Source organism: Stegodyphus dumicola, chromosome 12 (assembly GCF_044657685.1).
Source record: "Stegodyphus dumicola isolate Sdum_Otavi_A_Nest chromosome 12, ASM4465768v1".
NCBI lineage: Eukaryota > Metazoa > Arthropoda > Arachnida > Araneae > Eresidae > Stegodyphus > Stegodyphus dumicola.
Window position 1 is genome coordinate 26011315 of NC_140779.1, and position 26230 is coordinate 26037544.

At 33.1% G+C, this 26230-nt stretch overlaps 1 protein-coding gene and 1 non-coding gene across 2 annotated transcripts in view; one reads left to right on the plus strand and one right to left on the minus strand.

Moving 5' to 3' along the window:
* LOC118200424 (uncharacterized) overlaps nucleotides 1–11677 on the minus strand; it is a 154476-nt gene extending 142799 nt beyond the window's left edge. The window contains exons 1-2 of the mRNA XM_085827375.1: nucleotides 11535–11677; nucleotides 3365–3424 (exon numbers count right to left, since the gene is read on the minus strand). Of these exons, the coding sequence (XP_085683501.1) occupies nucleotides 3365–3424; nucleotides 11535–11646 (172 nt within the window). The 5' untranslated portion in view covers nucleotides 11647–11677. The remainder of the gene's footprint in view (nucleotides 1–3364; nucleotides 3425–11534) is intronic.
* Nucleotides 11678–24860: 13183 nt separating this feature from the next.
* On the plus strand, nucleotides 24861–24934 carry TRNAT-AGU (transfer RNA threonine (anticodon AGU)). Its single transcript has one exon. It is a non-coding gene; the product is annotated as a tRNA-Thr (tRNA).
* Nucleotides 24935–26230: the final 1296 nt, after the last annotated feature.

Genomic DNA, 26230 nt, shown 5'->3' on the forward strand with positions numbered 1-26230 from the left:
ATCATACAGTTACAGATTACTAATTTTGTATTTTGGAGTTCTGTATAAATAAATATTTTGTAATACTTGCGTCTACCACAATTATTGCATCAGACTGTAATTGCCTATCAAATATTCCACGTAATATTCACTTCTGGCCCGACCATCGTACGCGGGCTATGCCCGTCATTGTAGATTAAGGGATTAAATGTCCCTTTAAATGTCACAAAAAAGGTAAACAAACATATGCAAATGCTTATACCATCTTTAAATTAAATTTTTATTTCCAAATGTTTGGTGGATTTTTGCTAAAACCATCGTCCACTGTCCCCTCATATTCACCTTTTCATTAAGATAAAAACAGTTTTTCCGTCAGTTGCTTTCACTTCGTACATTTGGGTCGCATCGAATTTGAGTTTTAGAGCACTACTCTATATGAATAAATTCAAAGAAAGATATATATATGAAGGGGGTCCATGTAAATGATCTTCGACGGTGTAAATTCGAAGCTATTAGGAATGAAACAAAAAAAAAAAAAAAAAAAAGAGAGAGAGAGAAGAAGAGAATGCTAGGAATAATTATTTTAGTTTTTTGAAAATTATAGTGATGCAAAAGTAAAGGAATTAGATAGAGAATTTTACAATATACAATACAAAAGAAAATGTTTTCATAAAATAGTCTTAGATCTCTAAAACTACATAATAAATATTTTTAAAGGACATAAAATCTGGACATAAGTGTTATAACGATAACATAGTTTAAGGACGAACATAATTCAATAACAATAACATAATTTAAGGGCATACATTTTCTATTTGGATTTGACAAATAAATGTACAAAAATATAATGAAAACATAATCTGAGAACATATTTAATTCAATAGCAAATAACATAACTTAAGGGCATACGTTTTCTCTTCGGATTGCACCAACAGCTTCGCAAGCTGGAGTTGAAAATCTGCATTATTTCGAAAATTGTTGCCACTGCTCCCTTTCAAATCCTAGAATTTGTTAATAAAAAATTTCCAAGCTTGACGATGAAATAAAAATAGCATTGCCAAACATTAAATATATTATTCTCGATTCCAAAAATTCGTGGGAAGCCGTTTCGGCTATTCCCATATTCGTACGACTTTAATCAGCACTAATTTTTCCCAGTGGCAACAGTGTCGCGCGTTGGAGACAAAAATGCTTTATTTCGAAAAGTGTTGCCACTGCTCGCTTTCAAATCCCAGAGTTTGTTAATAAAAAATTTCCAAGTTTTACGATGAAATAAAAATAGCATTGTCAAACATTAAATACATTATTCTCGATTCCGAAAATTCGTGGGAAGCCATTTCGGATATTCCCATATTCGTACGACTTTAATCAGCACTCATTTTTCCGAGTGGCAACAGTGTAGCGAGTTGGAGACAAAAATGCTTTATTCCGAAAAGTGTTGCTACTGCTCGCTTTCAAATCGTAGAGTTTGTTAATAAAAAATTTGTAAATTTTACAAAATCTATCTATATATAAATATATATATATATAATTTGTGTATAAAGAAGAATGCCTGTTTGTGTGTAAGTTTGTTCGCGTTATTGATTTCTGATTAATTATGATAAATTTTTTGCCACATTTAATCGACTAAGACTGAATATATGTGAAATATTGGATGGAACTTAGCCTTTACGACCATTTAATTAGAAAGGCGAAAATCGTTAAAATCGTATGCCATTGTTGCTGATATAACGAGAGAGAATTAGCCTATTTTCTATCGAAATTTTGGTACTACTCTTAAATTCGCCCTCAGGCCGTCAAATGTGGCAATATGTGTTCTGAGGTGGTTTTTGGCGCGATTGCGTGTACTGCGATGGTTTTGGGGACGATGTTGTTTGTATGGCAACCCTTTTGACGTTGAAACTTACACTTTCACTGCAGTGGTTTTATTAGCTCGTTGGTTCGTGTCGTGCACGTTTTGAAATGGAATATTGCAATGAAAGACGTGGTGGGAAAATTTCAGTCGTGTATTTTAGATTGTGTGCAAAGTAAATTTAGTATTAAATGGTACGATGTTGTTAAAGAGTCTTTTGTTCACGAGTGTGTTTATGCGGATCGAAGTGTATTTTTGAAATTTTTATGGGAGTCAGCACTTCTGCAGCGGAGTTTGGCATGTCCGAAATGCGGAGCAGATATGAAAAGCCTGGTACAAGTATTTTTTCGGATGGCTGGAAATCCTGCAAGGATTTAGGAAAAGAAGGTTTTGAACATTTATTTGTGAAAGATAGTATCAATTTTGTGAATAGTAGATCTGGCTGTGAGATTAATACGATAGTGATTACTTGGCGGCATGTTAAAGGCGGCATGAAATTAGTATTTCTGCTGTTCGAAGAAGCATTCACTCATGGTAAGTGCATTTTATTTTATTCATGTTCTTATTTAGTAGAATGTTATGTTCATTGTTTTTTAGCATGAATTTCTGTTTTATTGTTGTTTTTTGAATTGTTTGAAATTTATTTTAGATTATTTTGTTGATTAGTGCGCAATGCCTAGATTGGGCAATTCGTAGATGTGTTTTAAAGTTGAAACAGAACGGTACACGGTATTATTGAAATTCATTGTTGTTTTGTAAATTTATTAAAGCGAGGTGTGTGTAATTCGTAGACTCTTTCGCTGCCTAGATTGTGCAGTAAATGGTTTTTTAAGTTTAAACAGAACGCTGTGTACATGGTATTCTTTCAAATTTATTGTTGTTATGTTAATTTATTTAAGCTAGGTGTGCGTAGTTCGTAGATTCCTTCGCTGCATAGATTGTGCAATTCTGTGATTTTATTTTAAGTTAAAACATATCGCTGTGTACATGGATTCTTTTCAAATATTTTTGGTTAGAAACTTTACTTTTTTTGCTATCTAAACTTTTTGTTTTTGTTTCGGATTTGTAGTTTAAATTGTGTGTTCAAAACGTGGATTTTGCACTTACAAAAATCGCGTTTTTGCTGACATTTTAGGCTTAAAGTTCGAAATGTAGACAAAAATTTTAGGTAGTAATATGGTGGCGGGGAGTTTGTCGCCAAACATTGTCACCAACCGAGCGCGTATATGAGAGTAGTTCCGAAATTTTTTATGTGGGTTCCATATCATATCAGACTGAAAAATGTATGACTATGTATCGTATTTTTTGCATTGTTATTAGAGAAAGATTACAGCGGTATCTTTCTCTCTGTTGTTAGATGCATTACTCTCAATCTAATTTGACTGGCATTGGGTACTTCCGCTGGTAATTTAATAACAATACCATAACTTGATAGCATAAGTGTTCTCGTTGGTTTGCACAAACAAACGTACCAACAAACGTTTTACATAAACAACATTATTTTGTTATACACAATTATAAATAAATTCTTACTGCTACTATCCAAATCCTTTTTTTGTTCAATGCCATCCGTAGTTTCTTCCTCAGGAGGTTCTACAAGATGAACAAAATACAATGAAAACGTTAACGAATGATAGAAACATAAACAAAGAAAATTTTAAAGATGTATTAGCGTTAATTTTAAAGAAATGCTTTGTATATTTCATGAAATACTAACAAAAGATTTTTTCCTCCTATTTCTGCTCTGTCGGACATTATTTCACTGTTTCAACAAACAAAATAAAACTGTATGTTGTAAAATGTTTACTCAACTGTTTACTGTATGTTGAAAAGTACAACATAAAGTAAACAGTTGAGTATGGCAGTACAAGATGGTACTAACGATGCAGCAAAAATAAATGGATGAGAGTAATAAATTATGACCCTGTTACAGTTATGATATCTTGTTACAGCTATTAACCCTTTTGGTGCTACTTTGGTAGACGGTTGCACGGATTTTGGCGATTTGTTTTGGGTGAGCGATACGACTTATGGTAAACCCATTACTAGACAAGTTGTTTATGGTAATCGATACTTTGTTGTCATTTTATTAAAAAAAATAATGCGTTTTATTATACATAAATTCCGTGTTTTAAATATTATTTATGACTTCAAAATAATAAAAATGAATTCAATTTTGCATTTTTATTTGAAATAAAAATTTTATTGTTTATGATATTTTATGGAATTTTATGTTGTGAATGATGTAAAGAATGACGTCACATTATTTTAAAAGTAATTGGTTTTATTAATATCTATAAATTTAATTTAATGTTTTAAACATTATTTATGGCTGTTAAATATTAAAATACAATTTAATTTTGCATTTTTTTAAAATATGATTTTATTATGAATGATTATTTAAATAATTTTAATTCTATGCGTGATGTAATCAGCTCCCTGATTGGTTACTGAATATTTGTGTATTACCGCGCCATTTTAAAATTTTATTATTCATCTCTTCGAATTCCTCAGATTTCAAAGCGAATGGATGTGTCCGTTTCGAATATAAATGTTGTTATTGGTAATTACCAAGAATTATTGGTATCGGAATAAAAAAAGGCCTTATTTTGGCCAACCTGGCTTTCCTAATCAAAGATTTATTTATAAATTGTTAATAGCGTCAAAGGAAATTTATTTTAAATTTTTGGAGAAAACATGGCTAATTGCTTCTTCAATGAAGTGTGAGAGATGTGGATCATAGGGATGAAGATCGTTAGCGGACCGGTTTTTTTTTTTGTGGTTCTTATCAATATAAGACAGGTTAAAAAATGTAAGTACATAATTTTCTTTTACTTCATAACTGTATGCTTCAATTTTTATTAAAAAATTAATACAATGTTTTAAAAAATTCCTGAGATATTTATTGCCGCATATGTTTTAATGTTAAATAATTAAATTCTATAAAACTTATTTTAAAGTATTTAAGTAATAATTTAACCTTACTTTAGCATTTTATAGTTATTTTATAGTTTATCTAAATGTATTTATATACATTTGCCAGCCATCTTAAAAAACAACGTTTTCAACCAAAAATTAATCCATTATTTTTAACGATATTTATTTATTTTTTTAAGTTTCGAATACTTTACTATATGCATAAAATACGTAAAAACAGCATTTTTTAAGATGGCTGATGACTGTAAAAACCGCGCCAACAATTGCGCCAATGTAAATCGCCAAAAATCCGTGCAACCCTCTACCAAAGTAGCAGGGCCTTCTGCGTGTAAATTTATCCTGTGAGCCGTTAGGCTAGATTTACTACATTAATTTCATCTTTATCTATTTTGGGTGGAGCCAGAAGTGTTGGCTTTGTGTAAGCTCAAGTGGGCCCCATTATATTGAATGAATAAAGGGTTCATTACACTCTTCTTCTGACTTTCTGCTGTTACTAAAAGACTTGGGGATAATTCTTCATATGGTCGTTTAGAGCTAGTTAGTTTATGCTTTCAAAGAATTCTTATCTCTATTGACTATCTAATTCTAATCTTTAATGATTCTCTAATCTAATCTAATTCTAATCTTTAATGACTTTCTAATCTAATATAATTCTAATCTTTAATGACTCTCTAATCTAATCTAATTCTAATCTTTAATGACTCTCTAATCTAATTTTAATCTTTAATGTCTCTCTAATCTAATCTAATTCTAATCTTTAATGTCTCTCTAATCTAACCTAATTCTAATCTTTAATGACTCTCTAATGTAATAACAGGAAGTTATCGTCATTGCAAATATTTTAAAATCATGATCTTTTTAAGAGCCACCACCTGTAAAACAGACTTATATCGTCTGGCAATACTTATAGAACTAGCGCTGCTAATGTAGATGTCGAATAATAAAAAGCACTGAGTTCTTCTAGAATTGTTTGCTAATATTATAGAAAGGCCAAACGTTAAACTGGAAAAATATGCCAGGTGTATTGCATACTTGCTTTTTAAAAAACTTATAACTCTCTCCTTTCTGCACGCCTTCGTGGTGTAACGGTAGCACACTCGAAGCGTATTCGAGAGGTCCAGGTTCGAGTCTCGGTCAGGGCATTGCTCATTTTCACGTCTCTGGCTCCAAAATTATCTAATGATGCTACAGTAATGCCCGAACTAAAACATGGTGGATGATGATTCTTCAGCGATAGAATTTGGGGATTGGGTCCCCTAATTCCCAATCTCCCTTTAAAAGGAGGAGTACATAAGGTATTTTTTCCCTCATTTCTGCTTGTGTTCGTGGTGTAACGTATTTGAGAGGTCCAGGGTCGAGTCTGGGCGAGGACATTGCTCATTTTTCATGTCTCCAGCATCAAAATAACCTAGTGACTCTACAAACTCAACGTATGAAAAGATAATAGGTCGTTAACAAGTGTATAAAAATACGTTTAAAAATACGTTGATGTATTAGAACCTACTTCAAAGCCTTTTTTGATACACTGCTTACCGCAACAAGCAGTATTTTATGTCCTGTGATAATTCTTGGCAGTGAGATTGGATCTCAGTGATCCCGGGAGAACACACAATTTAAAATCGAATCGCATGATTCCATTAAGAATGTCAACTTTTCTGTCTGCATTTACAATTCTGCGGTATATTTTTAAAAACCATGCAGAAAATCGCCCAAATAATATATGTTTATCACGCTCAAGTAACACTATACTATGAAAACTATTTTTATATCATAATTAGTCAAATAAAATGCTAATTTTAACGTATAGTTGGGAATATATTATATGTTGATGGAAATGTTTCAATAGAGCTATCTTAGTAGTCTAATTGCTATACAAATTAAAACTGCATTAATTTTAGTATTAAAAATGAAATAAAGAAAAGAGGTATTAAGAAGTACATATATGTTTTTAAATTATTTTCTTTGTAGCAATATGTTATATGAAAGATAGGTGGATCTAATAGTAGATCTAATAGTGTGTATCTGAAAGATAATAAGTGTTTAGTGCAGACATAATAAGTGTATGTGACATAACCATCCAATAACAAAAAATGTTCAAATCTCCATAATCTCTGTAGAATGCGTAATTTACAAAATGAGTACTTCATGAGTACTTTACAAATGAGTACTTCATATGAATACTTTACAGAAAAGAGTACAAGAAGTACTCATGAGTACTTTACAAAAAGAACCTCAATGAGTACTTACAAAAGTACATCAATGAGTATTTTACAAAAAAAGTAACTTATTGTAAAAAATGAAAGCTTCTGGAATTTAGTATGCAAATGATTGAGAAAAGTATCGAAAAATATTCAGATAGAGATACTTTTACTCTCAACCCTTTGAGATTGACATCTCGTCATTTTGCAAGAGACATACGTCTTAATCCTTTAAACTAAGATCCCTGCAGACAGTGTCCCTTTTGTTACTAAAAAGAATTCTGCAAAGAAAATTAGTGTAAAGAACGTGTTTTTTGCTGAGTATGGTGCAAAGAATGTGAAATAGGGCTTTATTTGGAACTTACAACACTTAATTTCTAGGATAATTTTTGTAAAGATTGAATATTTTCATTAGTATACAATGTTCATATTTATATTCTATAAAGCAAATAGTAATTTAATCAAGATTTATTAAAAAAATTTGTCTTTATATGGTCACTCTTAAAACTGAATTTATGAAATCCTGTTCTTATGCAGAAATATACAGGGTGCCTACTAAACTTCAGAAATATACAGGGTGCCTACTAAACTTAAGAAATATAACTGCCAAACGGCTGCAACTGTATTTATAAAAGTAGTGTCCAGGTATAGTAAAATGGGTATGCGCTACTAGATCAGCCAGCTTTCAGCGCCACCTGGTGGAAAACAGCGGAGTTAGCGTCCTTATCTCGAAAACGGTACGAGGTAGAAAGAAAAAGTGAATTACAAATTTGTAGAGCCTCGTCGATTTAGTACGAATAGACACCTTGTGAATATGAGTGCTAAAAACAGAACGCTGAAAACGCACATTTGTTCTTCGTAATTTTCAAAACTGTGACGTCACGAAACTTGAACCATGGACCTTATAAGAAATAGACTAACCCAAACGGGTTTTGTCCCTTGTCTGAGGCGTTGCCGGCTGTCACCTTGATCATATACGGAGGAGTAGGGACGACTTGCAGAAATTTAACATAGGTTGCCTATTGCAGCGTCTGTAATTGTCAAGAAAAAGCTGGTTGTAGCGCCTCAGTTCACAAATTAGAGTTTCTACATATTTTTATTTTTTAAATTGAGATTGATTTTAAAAAATTTAGCATATTTTTCAAACATAATTAACGTTCCACATAATTATAAAGCTGTTGCATGATTTCAGGACTGGATATTTTTTTAGCTTTTCCTATGCTGTAAGGAAATTTTTAACTACTTCTTTTAGAAAATAATATTTTAAATCTGAACTAATAGAAAATTTCAAACAAGCAATTTTATTGGTGTAAATAAGTAAAAAATACTAAAATATTTAAAACCGAATTTTTGAAAGTTTTGTTTAAAATTCTAAATTGTGCTATTTTTTTTAAGTTATAGATGAGTATTATAGCACAATTTCTATATAGGAATTTTATTTCAATTATATTTTATAATACATCACGGCGATAAACACTTTTGTCTCTTTAAAAATTTTTATACATTTAATTCTAATATTAAAATTGTATTTAACCGTAATAATTAATTTTGCTTGTATTTTATAGTGATTATTTTTTTAAATTTATTTTTAGTTCTGCATAAGATTTTTTTTATTTTATTTAATTTTTAAGGGGCGGTAGCCTAGAAAGGCTGTTAGTTTCGAAGCGGCATTTTGCGCTGTTTTACTATAAATGTCCGTGTCTCCTTGCAAATTGTTGTTACCAAATATTATCGAATACATGTATGTTTCTCACACTGTTACAAAAACGACAGTATCTAGAGCCATCAAATTTTGAATAATGTAATCGTCCACCCGACGATGGGCATCCGGACGGCCGAATTTTGAATTTGTTTTAATCTATTTCCTATTTTGTAAAACTTTAACGAATTTTTGATTAACAAACTCAACGAGTTCAGAGCGAGCACTGTACGGAAAATAACAGTTTTATCTTCAGTGCGGAAATTCTAAAGATATTCTGTTTTCAAATATATGTAGTTTACGGGCGAAGAACATGATATTCAGTAAATATAGGTAACACACAAAACTTTAAAAAAAGGTTTCTTTTGGGCGTTATATAAAATGAGAGCATCTAGATTTTATTTTATCTTTTTTTTCCCTTCATTACGATCAGAAAATTTTATGCTCCGAATTTTATGAATTATTAAAATAACTAATCCACTTTAATGTTAATAATTTAATGATCATGCAGTCAAATAAATATGATCGTTTTGTAATGTTATTATAGTTTGGAAAATCACTGCCTGAAAATGATGATTAAATTAAAACAAAATTATCAGATCTTGTTTAATTTTACCTTATTTATTTCAAAGAATCGCGTACTATCAATTTTATTTAATTTTACTTTATTTTTACGCCAAATTAAATACATGAATCTTAGGCTTAGAGTTTTTACTAAAGTAAAGATGTTTGTACAAGAATTATGAGTGAAAATAATGCGCGAAATGCAGTAAAAAAAGCTTTAATGAGATATATTAAATCCTATTTGGAAAAAACTGTGGCTTTCATAATCTCATCACTATACAACGTATCACATTTAATAATTAAAAAGAGTTATGTGATACAAACGCCATAGGTTTCAGTGTTAAAGTAAACCAGATCGTCCCTCCTCTTTTTTGCCTACATGTCGGTGACGCGCGCTCCGCCCACTGGGTTAGTCTATCTCTTATAAGGTCCATGACTTGAACGAAAAGAGAAAATATTATCTTTCAGATGAAATACATGCTTGTATCGCGGCACAGTGATTGTCGTTTGTAATTCACAGTCGAGAGGATTGTGGTTCAAACCCCGAGGGGTGCAGCCTTGATTGTCTTTAGAAACAGAGTAAACATCATACAGATCGTGCACAATCGTGTCGCAAAACGCATCAACTCAACGCAACTTCAGTTTGGTGTGCGAATATGTGCATTATGCAAATAGTGTATGAAACGTCATACCTGTTCACCTGAGACAGCTATAAAAGAGATATCTCCTCGTGATTGTATGCTGAAGCTCATGATCACGGAGCGATTTTCAAAAAATTATTATTCTGAGATGGTTCTACTTACGGTGAATGTGAGCACAAGGTACGATCGGCAGCACTGTTGCATCGGCAGCGTTTTCCTGCAGGCCCACATCCTTCATACAAAACCATCTTACAGGTTGTGAAACGCTTAAGGGAGATAGGCTGCGTGACTAGCCGACTTCGATCCGGCAGACCAGCTAAGGTAGGGCGGAAAGTGCAACCAGAAAAGGTTTTAACATACGACCTCACATATCCAAACAGCAGCACAATAAGTGAAAAGTGTGGCCTCTCAAAACGTCGCTTTTGGAAAATCCTAAATGAATTAGGTATTAATTGGCATGATGCAACTTCATCATGAACCAGATAGAGGTCCAGCGAATATTATTGGCAGGTATAGTGCGAACGGATGCGGCATGCCTTTCGCGGAATGAAATATACAATAGGCAGAAGACCCATTACTGGGCACTGGAAAATCCATCATGTTCTGCCGAAGTTTGACATCAAATACAGTTTTCAATTAACGTTTGGTGTGGAATTTATAACAGGCTAATCGCCTCAATATTTTACCAAAGTACGTTAACGGCCGCTCAATATTTAGAACTTCTGCAAGACATAATACCAGATTTTATTGAGAACTTGCCCGTTGCTTCAATTCCCGAGTGGATGGTTTCAACATGACTTTGCAAGCGAAGCATTACCTGAGAGGAATTTGGAGAACAAATAATCGGGTACGGTGGTTTCGAAGAGTGGCCTCCACATTCTCCTGATCTGACTCCAACGGACCTTTCCTGTGTGGATACCTCAACAGCAGGAAACAGCAGGTGTATGCGACCCCTCCACAAACATCGCAGGACCTTCGATGACGTATTACAGATGCTTGTGCAAACGTGCCACACGCTATGCTACAAGGTGCAACATGGAGTTCTTACAAGGGTCCAGATGTGCGTTTCAGCTGATGGAGAGAAGTTTAAAACATCGAAAATAAAGGTAGCTTGTGATAACTAGTTGTTCTTTTCTGTCCTTTCGTGACGTCACAGTTTCGGAAATCGCGAACAAACAAATGCACGTTTAAAACCTTCTGTTCTTAACATTCCTGTCCACGAGGGGTCTTTTCGTACTAAATCGACGATGCTCTACAACTTTGTAATTCACTTTTTCTTCCTATGTCGTATCGGTTTCGAGATAAGGATGCTAATTCCGCTGTTTTTCACCAGGTGACGCTGAAAGCTATCTCATCTAGGTAGCCACTTTTATGACTATAGCCGCAGCCACTCGGCAGTTAAACGGGTGGTATCGGACTTTAGTGGGAATCCTGTAAATATATTAAAAACATTTTAACTACAAAAACAATATGCTTCATATTTTAACTCTCAAATACATGAAATATGTAATAAATATATAGTATGCAATATGATCTGGAATATATAATAAGCTGTATGTCATTTTTTGAAGCGATATTATTAAAAATATTGAGCAGTCAGGGGTTTCATACTTCAGTTGGGTTATAGCGAAAATACAAACGCATGAACAAATACATTTACAAACCTTCTGTACACTCTCTGTCTTCAGGGTTTTTGTTGAAAGGAATGCATATTTTAAATATCACGTAAAATATCTTTTCCAGAAATTGAAGGCTCTTTTTCTTGCAATGCTTCATCAAATCTGGGATGCATTCGAGGTTTGTGTTACTATCCCTGGAAATAAAAGCAAAATAGTTACGTTAAATCTAATATTATTACGGTTACGTTGTCTTTGATCAAACATAGAATTTATGTCATGAACATTATTCTTTAAACTTGATATGTCTTGAACATGCCTTAACACATACATCTCAAAAATTTTGGTTCATTTCTCTTCAGATTATACACTACTAAATAATAAAAGTAAGAAAAAGATTTCCTTAAAAACTAATTATCGGCTAGATATTGAAAACTGGTTATCCCAGGACATTTGCAGTCGACATATGTTAATTTTTTCCCCTTTAGTGTGTGAATCATATTTTCATTAGATAATTTAGTAGTCAAAGCTTGAGCCAAACCAACCTGTATTAAGTTTGCAATAATTAAGCGGTGAATATTTACTATTTTGCATTACAAACTACTACACTACTATATCGTAATTGCGAGATGGCAGACATGACCGTTATAGAGTAGTCACCCTAATCCAAAAGACTAAATGAAACAAATACCTTGGTTAACCTTCCAGCACGCGCGTATGCGCAAATTTATGACAAATTCAGTTTTTAATACACATTTTTCGCATATCGAAGCTGAGACGTCTGAAGGTCATTTCTATACCTCCTTTCTGCTCTTCCCCACATCATGGAATGTGCCAAGCGGAAGTCATTTGACTTTTTTTTTAACTGGGCTTTTGTGCTACGTAACAGCTTTTTCATAAAATTTACGACACGCGCTTGGTCGTGTTTTAAAATTCGGAAAATATTTTTCTTCTCAAATATTTTGTAATTTTGTGTTATTAACTGCCGTGTATTACTTTAATTTGAATCCATTTGGCTCTGTAAATTTTATATCGGTATTAATGGCAAAAAAATATGTGCAACCAGCTGATTTTGCTCGGATTCTTCAAGAATTATCTGATGAAGAAAAGGGAGACAAGGGAACCTTTGGATGGGAGAACAATAGCGATTTCCATTCCTTATTTTCTTTTATTTCTACTTTTTAGAAATAAATAAAATTATTAAAGTTAATTTAAAGTGCGTTTTTGTAACCAGTAAGAAGTAAACTTCCTTGCAGAAGTAAGTAATGCTAAACTTACTTTTTTTATACCAAGGTGTTTTCCTTTTTTATTGTCTATACTTGCCTTTGATGAATATTAAAATTAGCTTCGATTTTAGAATATAATTATTAAGTAATACATTTAAAATTTTCTATAATGAAATACACCATTGCATTTCCATCTCACTAACATAAGAACTTAAAAATAATTTACTTATATTTGAATTTGATAACATCTGTATTTTGCAATAATGAGATTAATATTTTATTTCTTAACAAATTTATCATCAATATTCACTCATTTCTGTCGTTTTTCGTGCCAAAAACGGTAAAATAACGGATGTCGTAAAAAATACGACGCGCGCGTGTTCTTGTAAAATTGACAAGCGCGCGTGCTGGAAGGTTAATCTTTACAGTACTACTTCTTAAGAGCAGAATATTAAGCTATTCTTAAAAAAAAAAATATTGTTCAATGATAAAGTATGAAACCTTTACGTTTAATGACAATCTGCTACGTTTGTTTGTTTGTTTTTAATATGGCAAAGAGGAGGGATGCCTTCGTAGAGGACGTTTGAGAGAAAACCAGCTCGTATACGCGTTACACATGTGGAAAACAACGAAGGGCTGCCATGCAGGCAGCCCTTCGTTGGGATTCAAGGCCTTGAACCGAACTACCAGCGTTCAGCGACTTTACCACTCAGCCACTGGTGCGCCGACTATCTGCTAGAAAGTCTAAAAAACAATTAATTTCTCAAAGCTGAATAAATTACTTTTTTATTAACTGCATTTTAGCAAGGCTTCCATCTGTCAGCAATCCAGAGACCCTTTGCTCTAAACATAACTCGTGCTTATCGCACAACAGCCTCTAATGCAATCAATGTTTTAGCGGGATTATTACTCCTCCACTTACGAGTTGAAGAAGAGGCTGTCAGGCAACTCATCAAACAGTTACGGCGTCCAGCTTACTTCTCTGATGAATATTTCCTTCCAGAAGAGTATGAAATCCCGGCTCCTGATTTTCGTACCCATCCATCATTTAAAGGCATTGGTGTTCGCATCCAAGTTCAGCCAACTGCTACAGCTCTGCCTTCTCAAATAGAAATTTATACAGACGGCTCGAAAATCAACGAAAACACAGGCAGTGCTTTTGCTGTTTTGCGGGATCATATAGTTACACATCATTGGAAAGGTCAACTGCGCTCTCAAAATTCAGTCTTCCAAGGTGAAGCGATTGCTATTTCACAAGCCTTACGCTACTTAATCTTTTACGGTATTAAAAAAGCAGTTATAAAAACAGACAGTCTATCGTCGTTGCGTGCTTTAGGTAATCCTGACCATCCATCTACCATCATCCAAACCATTCAGCAGGACCTAAGAGAGCATTTCCCCCATCAGCTTAAACTTGAGTGGATCAAAGCTCATGCTGGGCATTACGGAAACGAAACTGCAGACAGTCTAGCCAAAGAGGCAGCTTCAGGCAATGCAGATACTCAAGTCAATATCCCATGGCCTATTTCTTATCTAAAGAAATGCCTGAGATTGAAGGCCATTGGACGATGGCAAGAGGAATGGGACGAGGGCTCAACCGGTCGACGAACGCAGTATCACATAGCGTATGTGGACACTGACCGTATCATTTCCAACCCTCAGCTCGTTCGATTTATCACTGGCCATGGTCCATTTCCGGAATATTTTGCAAAACGCGGGCTCAGCCATACTGAGTTCTGCTGCTGCGGAGGTATTGGATCCCCAGAGCATTACCTGACCACTTGTCCATTGACATCTGATCTTCATATTCAACTGCCAAGTACCAACAGGCAGGCCTTCTGCAAATTTATCATAAAGCAGAGATATCTGATTACAAAGGTTGTCAATTTAATGGACAAACTGTCTGCGCTGGGCATGGACTTATGTCAGACAGCGTAAATTCTCCTGCTGCCATAAACGTATGCTCCGTATGGATTATATGCAAATTTGTATCAACAATATAATAGTCTTACACCAGCAAAGTATAGTATCGGTACTAATCAGTATTGTGTCAGTATTAATACCAGTAAAGTATTGTATCAGTATTGTAACATTTAAATATTATATATCCACATTTGTATCAGTAATGTAACAGTCGTAATTGAGTAAAGTATTGTATCAGTATCAGTATTTCCCATTTACAATTAATCACTATTAGTCAGTATTGAATGAGTATTAATACCAATAAAAGTGTTGTATGAGTATCAATATCAGTAACCTATTGTATGAGTATTAATATCAGTTAAGTATTGTATGAGTATTAATACTAGTAAAGTATTGTATATGCATATTTGCTCATGCATATATCGCATGAGCAATAAAAACAGTCTTGCAATCAGTAAAATTTTGGGTTGATCTTTACATTATGGTAACTTGGCGATTTTTTGGCGAAAATTTGGCACCCAACTCTCCTACAACAACCCTCTATTTTTTTTTCCCCGCCGCCATTTTGTCTTCACGAAGTAAAGACATGTTTCTTTTCTTCTTATCTACTGAACACTTCTTCCAACAATCTACTAGCCGAATTACACTTATGTTAGAAATTTTATCAAACAAAACTGCTTAATCATGACAAATACTCACTGCAAAATTGGGAAAAAGTGCACAATACCATACACCTTACGCGTTTTTCAAAATAACACATACACATAAACCATGTACACGCCGACTTATTTTTACTTAAAAAAAATCCCAGAATTGCACAAAAATGGCATTGCGCACACTCTTCACTATATCCATGTACACTGCTTTTTTCTCATAAATTAGAAAAATTTCACGAAAATACATGACAATTTTCTCAATCTTTAAACCTGGTAAAAAGAACATATATGAAATTACCTGATCGCGAAAAAGTATTTACCCTTTACAAATATGAACATTTCCACATATAAAATAAATAAAATATCCAAAAACTTTTACCTCTAAATCATCTATTACATTATACACGTCACCGACGAATTCATACCGCAAGTATTACAAATACTTAGTATCAAATATTTAAATTATTTCCATGCACGTTTATTTCAACTTAAACGTATACCAAATTCCTACAAACATAAAATTCACAAAATAACTATCATTTCATTAAAATATAATTAAATTCAAAAACACTACTTAAAATATAAATGAGCACATACATTAAATTAATAAAAATTACCTTACAATCCTAATTACTTTAAACTAAATCATTGCTAATAACAATTTTCCCAATAATACCAAATTCCTTTCCACCTTACATTTAGAACAATGCATAAAAATAATATCCTCAAATAATTAAAAATACTAACTTACCTAATCTTCTTCAGAATCTTGATTACGTGGCGGATACACTTTTCTAATTCATTCAATATAATTATTCAAAGATTTTTTCTGCGAATGTTTCCTCCATACTTCCTCCGCTAAATAAAAAGCAAACTTCTCTTTATCACAATGCCTAAATACCCATTTCGAATCACTTTAGTTAGGGCCATGGGATCCAAAAATTACACAACACTGTTTCACACAACACAGAATAAAGCTAAATACAAAATTTCCACATTTTTTCCCGATTTCCCCCCTTTTCCGATTAAAGAACCGTAATTCGTCCATTAATATCACATGACATATCCCATGATCTCTCATTTCCCTCACGCAAAATAATGCGTAATCGGAACTGAGTACTGCTCACATTATTACCAAAGTCCCAGGTAGTAACCTTTATCGCCTCCAAAATGTCGCCAAACTACCAGTTACCATATTGTAAAGATCAACCAAATTTTGTATCACTAATATATCAGCCTTGTATCAGTAGTGTATCAGTTATATTTCATCAGTAATGTACAAGTAATGTAACAGTAGAACATTGATCTATGATATTTTAATTCTCATTTTTCTTTTTTTTGGGGGGGGGGAATCTCTGTAACGTATAATTTCGTGGATTTATTTACCGACTTGTGCAAAATCATTCCCATTTCATCAGTATTAATATTCAGTTTTATATCAATGTATCAGTAATGTAGCAGTATTAATCAGTGTTAATATCAGTACCAGTATTATATCAGCCTTTAATCAGTTCTGCATCTGTCATATTTGCATCAGTAATATACCAGTAATGTATCTTGAATATTAATCTGTAACTCTGTAACATGTTATATTGTATGTCTTGTCGTGCACGTTGATTACCTCTCAGGTGGCATTATGTATCTTGAAGGGGTGCTATAGATAGTACAATAGTACAAGAAATGTAACAGTAGAACATTCATTTGTGATATTTTAATTCGTAATATTTTGAGTCTCCTTAACGTATTATTTCGTGGATTTATTTACCGACTTATGCAAAATCATTCCCATTTAATCAGTAATAATATTCAGTGTTATATCAATGTATCAGTACTGTAGCAGTATTAATCAGTGTTAATATCAGTACCAGTATTATATCAGCCTTTTATCAGTTCAGCATCTGTCATGTTTGTATCAGTATTGTACCAGTAATGTATCTTGAATATTAATCTGTAACTCTGTAACATATTATATTGTATGTCTTGTCGTGCACGTTGAATACCTTTCAGGTGGCATTATGTATTTTGAAGGGGTGCTATAGATAGTGGTGGACGTGGTGCTATACTAATTAACCGTTTGATAAAGGGATAGTGCCCACATTCTCCGTTCTATCTCTCTCTCTTTCCTTGCCATAGTCGATAAAGTACTACGTTTATAATTACTATTACAAAAATGGTTGCTGAAAGAATTACTAAATTGTAATTTTTCGAGAAAATTTAAATGTTGTTTTAATATTATTAAGAATTTAATATTACTGAATTCTTGAAAATTAGAATGTTATAAAGGTTGTTCTAAGTAAGATAATGATGAGATTTTGTTTACAAATAGCGACTATGGTCAGCGCTATCGGAACTTCTATAACGTTTCTCTGAAAATACCAGTCACAATCTCAGAAGAAGCAACAGAATATTCTGAGGATTGCCGTTCAGTCGGAAATTTCCCTCTATCTCATTAAAGCTTTTCCGTAAAATCTGCAAGAAGATATTACTCACACGTTTGAAAAGCAATCAAGTCTATTTTTTATTATTTATGCACGACTGGTATAAGTTATATATATTCGAAACTGAAATCTGACATGCAAATTTCCTTGGGGAAAAAATCCTTTTGTTATTCATTAGAAAAGCGAAAACAAAATTACTTACTTGGTGATGTCAACATTAGTTTCACCGTAGACGATGACATCATTTAATATGTTATAAAAACCTGGATAGCATTCTTCCATTTTCAACTCATCAACAACAGCTACGCATTTCTTTACCTCATCAGGAACTCTATCTGGAAATGGAGTAAAATTTAATATGAGAAATTTTATTTTCTTCAAAATATAATGAAAATAAGATAAAAGATTAAATAAAGTTAATGCATAAAAATATTACGCAGAATAGATTATACAAAGCCAATACACAAAAAGATACCGCAATTTTTTATTGTATCATTTGTCTCAAAATCTTATCCAAAAAGCAGCAACTTGAATCTAAAAACAAGAACAAATCACAAAATGCAGTTTCAAGTAAACGCAAAGCTTAATGAACCGTATATTTTGAATTTTAGCCCGAAATTCAGGAACAAAAAGAGCATTATAATAACGGGCATATAATAGCGATGCAAAATTCAGAGTTATCTGGCACAATTAATACCGTTTTCTACAAATTATTTCATAGTAAAGCCTCAAAACATTCAAATAATATTCTTTGATAGCAGCTTGGACTTGGGCCATTTAAACGCATTTTTGCGTTTCGTAAAATTCAACGTTTTTGAAGCAATTCCTTCGAAAGGCGAGATGCTCGCAAGCCCAGATGATCTTTCTAAATTGCCTGACCGGATCCAAATGATGCAGAACGTTTTCCATAATTTTTCTGATCATTAAATGAAAAAATGAAAATTACTAAGAATCGAATCTGTAACATGTTTGGAGCTTACTCATTAGATAAAATGGATATTCTACCAAAGCACAGTTCATCCTTGATGCGTTTTCTATTTCTTTACGTATCTTATACCAGTAAAAATATATTTTTTTGAACTAGCTTTCGTTTAGAAATCTTTCGCACAATTTCAGGCATCTCTGTAGCAGAAATTCCATTGTGAAAACAAAATTGTTGAATCTTCGGATTACGGTAACTTGGCGATTTTTTAGCGAAACTTTGGCGACCAACCCTGCTACAGCAATTTACTAATTTTTTTTGGACGCCATTTGGTTTTCACAAAGTAAAGTTATGTTTTTTTTTTTTTTTTTTTAACTCAACATTTTTTCCAACAATCTGCTAGCCGAATTACGCTTATGCTAGAACTTTTATGGAACAAAAGTATGGAACAAATCATGACGAATATTAGGTGCGAAATTGGGAGAAAGTGTAGAATCGCCCACTGCTTGCCGCTTTTTTAAGAATGGCATATACACGGTATCTATGTACACGTCGACCTATTTTCACTTAAAAAAACATCCCAGAATTGCACAAAAATGGCATTGCGCACACTCTTGACTTTATCCATGTATTTTCACTTAGAAAGTCAAAGAAAATTGACAAAAATCCAATTCTTCTTACTCTTGTAAATGCACCAAACAAATAAGTGGGCGATTCTGCACTTTAGCAGCGAAATTGTTTCTAAGTGCTTATTAGCTAAAATCCCGATTGGAATTTTCCGGAAAATGTCGCATTACATGTCTCATGATCTCTCATTTCTCTGAGAGAAAATAATCTGTGATTCGAATTGTGTACTTCTCAGATTATTGTTAAAGTCCTAACTGGTAACCTTTATCGCCTTTCCAAAATGTCGCCAAACTACCTGTTACCATACGCCAAAGATCAGCCCAAAATTCAGTGCATGCTTTGCGCTTAATTGCATTTACTATTTTGGGAGATTGCGAAATCAAAAATGCATTAGTCATTAAAAACGAATTTATTTGCAAGCAGTAAATACAAATTCTTGCCAGATGTCGAGAAAGTCATATATCTTCTAAAAAAAAAAAAAAAAGAAAAGCGACTTCTTGCATGTGAGTTGTTTTAACTAATCCTTCCTATACTTTTAAGAATAGTCGGATTACACACAGGTTTCTTTCCCAATTTGTATGAGTTCACTATATTATAGTATTGTAACATATTTTTATTTCCTCTAGAACAAATGAACAATTATAAATTCTGTTCATCTCTATCGAAATCTTCTATTGCTTGTGCCAAATGAGGTCAGCGTCTCGTAATACAGTAGCTCGTCATAAACGTTATTTCAAGATATTTGAGGATTTTAGAACTTAGTTTCAGTTTCTATCAAATTTCGACCCTTGCTCTTAAAACGCTGCATCTACCCATTTAGTTGGAAATGGTGTTAAGAAAGATATTTATCTATTATTTAATAATTAAGATCACAATGTCATTTTTATAGTAGTTTAAGAATAAAAAATATTGCAGATTGCAAAGCTGCAATCTATAAATGTTCTGCTAACTGTTAAAACAGGAATAATTTTAACTTGGTGAAAATATATTTAGAATTTCAAAATGCGCCCTTTAATTGTGTTGTGAAAGTTAGTGGAAATATTAGTCATAGGTACTATAAATTTTTGTTTCATTACTTCTATTAAAATGTTACACAGAAATTCATAAAATTTCAGTAATGCTTGAAATGTAAGACTAAACTAGAATAAATTGCTTTTCAAGGTACATACATCGATTTGTAACTTTGGAAGATTCTAAGAATTTGATCAGCTTAAGGCATCCAGTAGTGATCAAATTGCAGACCGTTTAATGTAAGTCCATACTCCAAATTATACCATGCTCACTTTGAATCTGTCACCTAGCAGTAATTCTATAGACTCAGGTAATAACTGAGGTAATGAGGATCAGTCCTAGTTACTGGAAACCACAAAAAATATTAAAACGCTATATATAGTACATCTAATTAAGTAGCATACATAAAGTAAGTATTCTCTATTTGATAATTTAACAGTGAGACGTTAGCAGCAATAAATAAATTATACTGAACTGTATTTTAACCAGAAACGTATAGCCTTCCCAGGCAGGAAGACAGCCTCACTGGGGGTGTAATGTAATGTAAAGTACCTTGGAAAGTACATTTACGAGTACAAAATATTTTCAATCTTTTCTCTGTCGTTTTAATACAAAAGTCAAGAAAAGATAAATATATGAAAATTTATCTCTATTTATCTTTCCTGCTCACTAAAGAGAAAACAACGATAAAAAAGTAATAAAACAAAGAATAATAAAAAAAATTGAAATTTTTCATATTTTACGCCCAAAAGGACTTTTTATAACGTTTTGTGTGTTACCTTTATTTATTAAATATCATGTTCTTCGCACTAAACCGTAAAATTCAATTCAACAGCAATGTCACAAAATATTTAAATATAGTACATTTTTAGTATTTCCGAGGCACAGTCTCTCGCGCTTTAGATAAAAATGTTTTTCTTTTTCCCCCGTAAGGTGTTGCTATTGTTCGCTTTGAAAGCGTTGAGTTCGTTAATCAAAAATTCGTTAAAGTTTTACAAAATAGGTAATATATAATGAAACAAATTCAAAATCTTGGTTTTTAGATGCCCATATTCGAATGGAGGACTACGTTATTCAAAATTTCATGTCTCTAGGTACCGTCGTTTTTTCACAATGCGAGAAACGTACATACATTCATGCAGATTCTTCATTATTTAATTGCTTTAAATATAATGCAGGACTCTAATATTTAGTGGCAACAATTTGAAAAGTGAAATGCAGTTTTATAATGGACGATGCAAAATGCCAAAACGAAATTCTAGGCAAATTGGCCCTTTGGGCTAAAAAAGGAAAAGAGGAAGTAGACTATAATTTTCCAACGGTGACGGTAAAACATGGGTACGGATATCATATGCATATGTGTGCCTATGCTCATAATTGCTGGCAAAGGCATCACTAGACTGCTATAATTCAGCAAGTTAATGGCTCTTTCTAGTATGATCTGTGTTCTGTAACTTGTAAATTGTTTATATCTTTAATAAAAAAAAAACAGAGTTGCTGCATGATGAACGGCAGAAAACTGACGCTAAGGTTATAAGTTATTTCTCCCGCCTTCTTGGCATACCTTCGTGGTGTGGTGGTCTGCACGCTAGGCGCGTATTCCAGAGGTCCCTGGTTCGATTCCCGGCGAAGCCGTTGCTCAATTTTCATCTCTCCTGCTTCCAATTAACCGAATGTCCCTACAGTGGCGCCCGAACTAAAAGGGTGGCGGATGATGATTCTCCACTCCCAGGATTTGGCGAATGGGTCCCCTAAAATCCCAGTCCCCCTTTAAAAGTGGAAATATATAAGTTATTTCTCCCGCCTTCATAGCATGCCTTCGTGGTGTGGTGGTCTGCACGCTGGGAGCGTATTCCAGAGGTCTGTGGTTCGATTCCCGGGGAAGGCGTTCCTCATTTTTTATCATTCCTGCTTCCAAAATATACCTAATGTCTCTACATGGTAATTGAATCAGAGTGTATGAGTGTTAAGTACGCACGATTATGAATGTGAATAAATGTAGCCAATAACATCGCTGAATGTACCGAAAAAGGAAAATTTAAGTTTTTTTCTAAGCTTGTAATAACAATACAACTAAGATTCCTAATGGTAACGTGCATTAGGAATCTTAGTTAATTTTTTTCAGACTCAATTAACTTCAAATTTCACAATACAAGTTATTTCAGCATTAAAAGAGAACTAATTTTCAACGGATCAAATAATGAAACTTAGTTTTACTTCCTGATTATTAATTGCTATATCTTCGAGCATACGTAAGATACCACAAATAATTCGGTCATCTCTTCCAAATTCGTAATCACACATAAACATTTCTCTTTCCTCTGCTGATTTCAGTCAAAGCAAGATGTATAACAAATGCTAAAAATAGATATAACTTTTTGTGCATTTTGATATAAATAAAAATTGAATAAATGAATTGATTAACATACCGGTAAATCCGGTTGCACGTTCTGCGTATCTTCCAACTACAATGATTTCTTTTTCGACCACCCATTTCAGTACATTAATGTTCTCCCTGCATTTAGTATCACCGATAGTACGAATGCAAGACAGCAAAACTGCTTTCAAGCTGCAATAATAAAATTTATCACTAATAAAAGACATAGTTGTTACATAAAAAACAAATTTAAGTGGTTAAAACCAACGAAATGTTTCAATTAAACAAATGCTCCACATAACAATTCGCTGGCAGATTGCTACATGAAAGAAAATGAAATAATTCACAGCAGAGAAGGTAAAAGTTGGCAACTTATACTGTAAAAAACATGAGCAGAAATGTCTGCAAACCATGCAGTTAGGTGGTACTAAAACTATTGTTCTATATAGCCGAGTAAATATGATAAAAAATGGCGTTAGAAACATCCTTTATTAGTTACTTTAATGGTTAAATTTTTTCAAAAATTATAAAGCATATATATTCAAACAAATATATATCATTTTTATCGTATTTCCGAGTAAATACGATAAAAAAATGGCATTAGAAACATCATTTATTAGTTACTTTAATGGTTAATTTTTTTTTTGAAAATTTATAAAGCATATACATTCAAACAAATATATAAACATCTATATTCTAAGTAAATGGATATATTCTGAATTATATCAAACAGACATTTAATAAAAATGAATAAAATATAAAATCTTAATTGTAATACGAAACGCATAACACTAGGAAGATCTTTTATTGATTATAATACTGGTTTGAATATTCATAAACTTATTAGCTTGATGTACTTTTAATTAGATCGTTAATTCACATTATTAGAATAAAATTAAACCCTAAATCTCTTGTAATGACCAAGGTCATTGGTCATTAAGGATCTTGAGTTTGATGATTACGAATGACTTACGAGTTGATTAAAAAAATTCAAAAAAACCCTGAAAGGTTAAACATTCTTTCCTACACACTTACGCCATATACAATTAAATAGGTGGTGTGGTGGTGTATTTACTTATGGGAAAGCACACTAGGGCTATCTGCCTAAGGGAAGAGATGCCTTCGTGGAGGACTTTCTAAGGGAAACTGGCTCGTATACACGTTACACATGGGGAAAACCACGAAAACACCCATGCAGCCAGTTCGTTCGCGGGATTCGAACCTCAGACCGAACTACCAGTGTTCAGCGACTTTACCAGCGCAAGTGTTGGTATACATTTTCTGTTTTTTTTTTTTCCCAGTCTATTCTCAGCTCATCATATTAATGTTTAGTTTTCTTATTAAAATAACCTTTTTTGACTTTTTATTTTTAACATTACACAAAATTCGACTCAACAACAAATTCACAAAATATTTTAACGTAGCATGTCCGATGGACAGTATCGGAACGCTGCAGATAAAAGTGCTTTTTCTCGTACAGTGTTACTACTGCTCGCTTTGAAATCGTTGACTTTGTTAATCAATATTTCATTAAAGTTTTATAAAATATGAAATACGTAATAAAACAAACTCGAAATTCAATATTTGGGCTTCTAGTTGCCGATGTTCGAGTGAAGGTCTATGCTATTCAGAATTCGGATTTCTGGTTGCCATGTTCGGGTGAAGGACTGTGTTACTAAAAATTCAGTCTTGTTAGGGTGAAGGACTACGTTATTCAAATTTTGATGGCTCCAGTTTGGTACAATTAATTTTTCACAATGCGAAAAACGTGCGTACATTCATGTAGATTCTTCAATATTTAATTTATTTAAATATAACAGAGGATGATAACATTTGGTGGTAGCAATTTGAAAAGTTATACGAAAAGTGCCATTTCGAGATTAAGATCCCATTTGGGACTAATGTCCCTTTTGGGCTAAAAACTCAGCTTTCTCGAAGAATCTGAAGTAATTTCTAGGGTTGTCAAACGCTCTTAGGAATAATTGTGAAGGGTGAAATTTTGGCAGTGCATTGGTGGATACCTAATAAAACAACAATGGCAATCATTGCACAGGGGTCAATTGAAAATTCTCTGTAATTACGTACTACCTTATCTTAACACAAGCGAAATCATTTCAGAATTCCTGCACCTCAGACTGCCAGACAATAAAACGATACTTTCAGAAAATAGGTCATTTTGATAAACTAAGAATGAGGCGCCGTGGCTTAGTTGGTTAAAGCGCCTGTCTAGTAAACAGGAGATCGCGAGTTCGAATCTCGCCGGTGCCTTCCTGACGAGGTTCAATTTTTTTTAAATATTGTTCTAGAAAAAGTTGGTTTTATAAATGCATAACTTATACTGTCACTCACGTCTGAGGATTTTATTCTCTCAATTTTATAGTTACGTTTGTATCGCTTTTCGTCGCATTCTCCCGCATATCTTTTAATCCTGAAACGAAATTTTGTTCCAAAAGAAATTAGAAAACGTCGTATAATTCATACATATTTTCAGGATGATCTGAATAAACTGAAGATTTTTCACTCATATACTATGATAAATAAATAATATACTCAGTAAAATAAATCTTTGACAATCTGCTGTTGATTGTTCATTATAATATACAGCACGACGACAAACAAAATTATAACATTACAAATTATTAATTATTTTGCAAGGGTTTAGTTGAGAACGTTAGTACATTTATTACCCTGGTGGAAAAAAAAACCTATTATGTAAAATCGTATATAATACTTTGGTATTAATAACGTTTTACTAAGTACACAATGTATTATAAAATACTAGCGGGCAAGCTCGCTAGATGAGCGGGCTGCTGCCAGAAAGGAAAATTTATAAGTTCTATGTACACTTGAAAAGAAAATGCATAAAAACATTTCAGTATGAATGAAATAATTTCATTCTTTCTAAGCAACAACCAATTTGTAAATAATTTTTTTGTTGCCAAACCAGGAATCAAAAACTTTGGACACTTCAATACGTATACTTATGGCGTCATGATTTAAATTTACTGTAATCTAATGAAATTCAAGGAAATAAGTTAATTATAAATGCAGGAAAATGCGTATAATTTGATATTCTGTACGAGGAAGTCATGTGAGGTTCACATTAGATTTTTCTATTTATTTCACTGTTATAAAATCTGAAAGATAAAGATTTTATACTGCAAAGTTAGCAGCAGCAGTTTATTGGTTAGCAATTTAATGTAACGAATGGGATGTTTAAATATTTAGACTACAGACGTTTATGTCATGAAAAAGGAGATATAAATAAGTTAATACAAGGTAACCAAAAAAGTTCTTTCCGTTTCTGATATGACATTGAAAGAGTGAACTGCAAAATAAAATAGTCGCCAAACCTGGCGATGAAGTGGTTAGCATGGGAGTCCGGACACAGCGACTGATTGAAATGGACGCGTCAACGGCGCTCGTTCCGAGTTGTTTGCTGTATGATTTTAAAGTGGGCCTATCAGCAGTAGTATCAAGTCGCCGAATTTGCGAGGCCATTGGGGATGAGTCGTTAGCAAACAAACCGCTAGGCAATGGTTCCAGAAGTTCACATTATGGGAT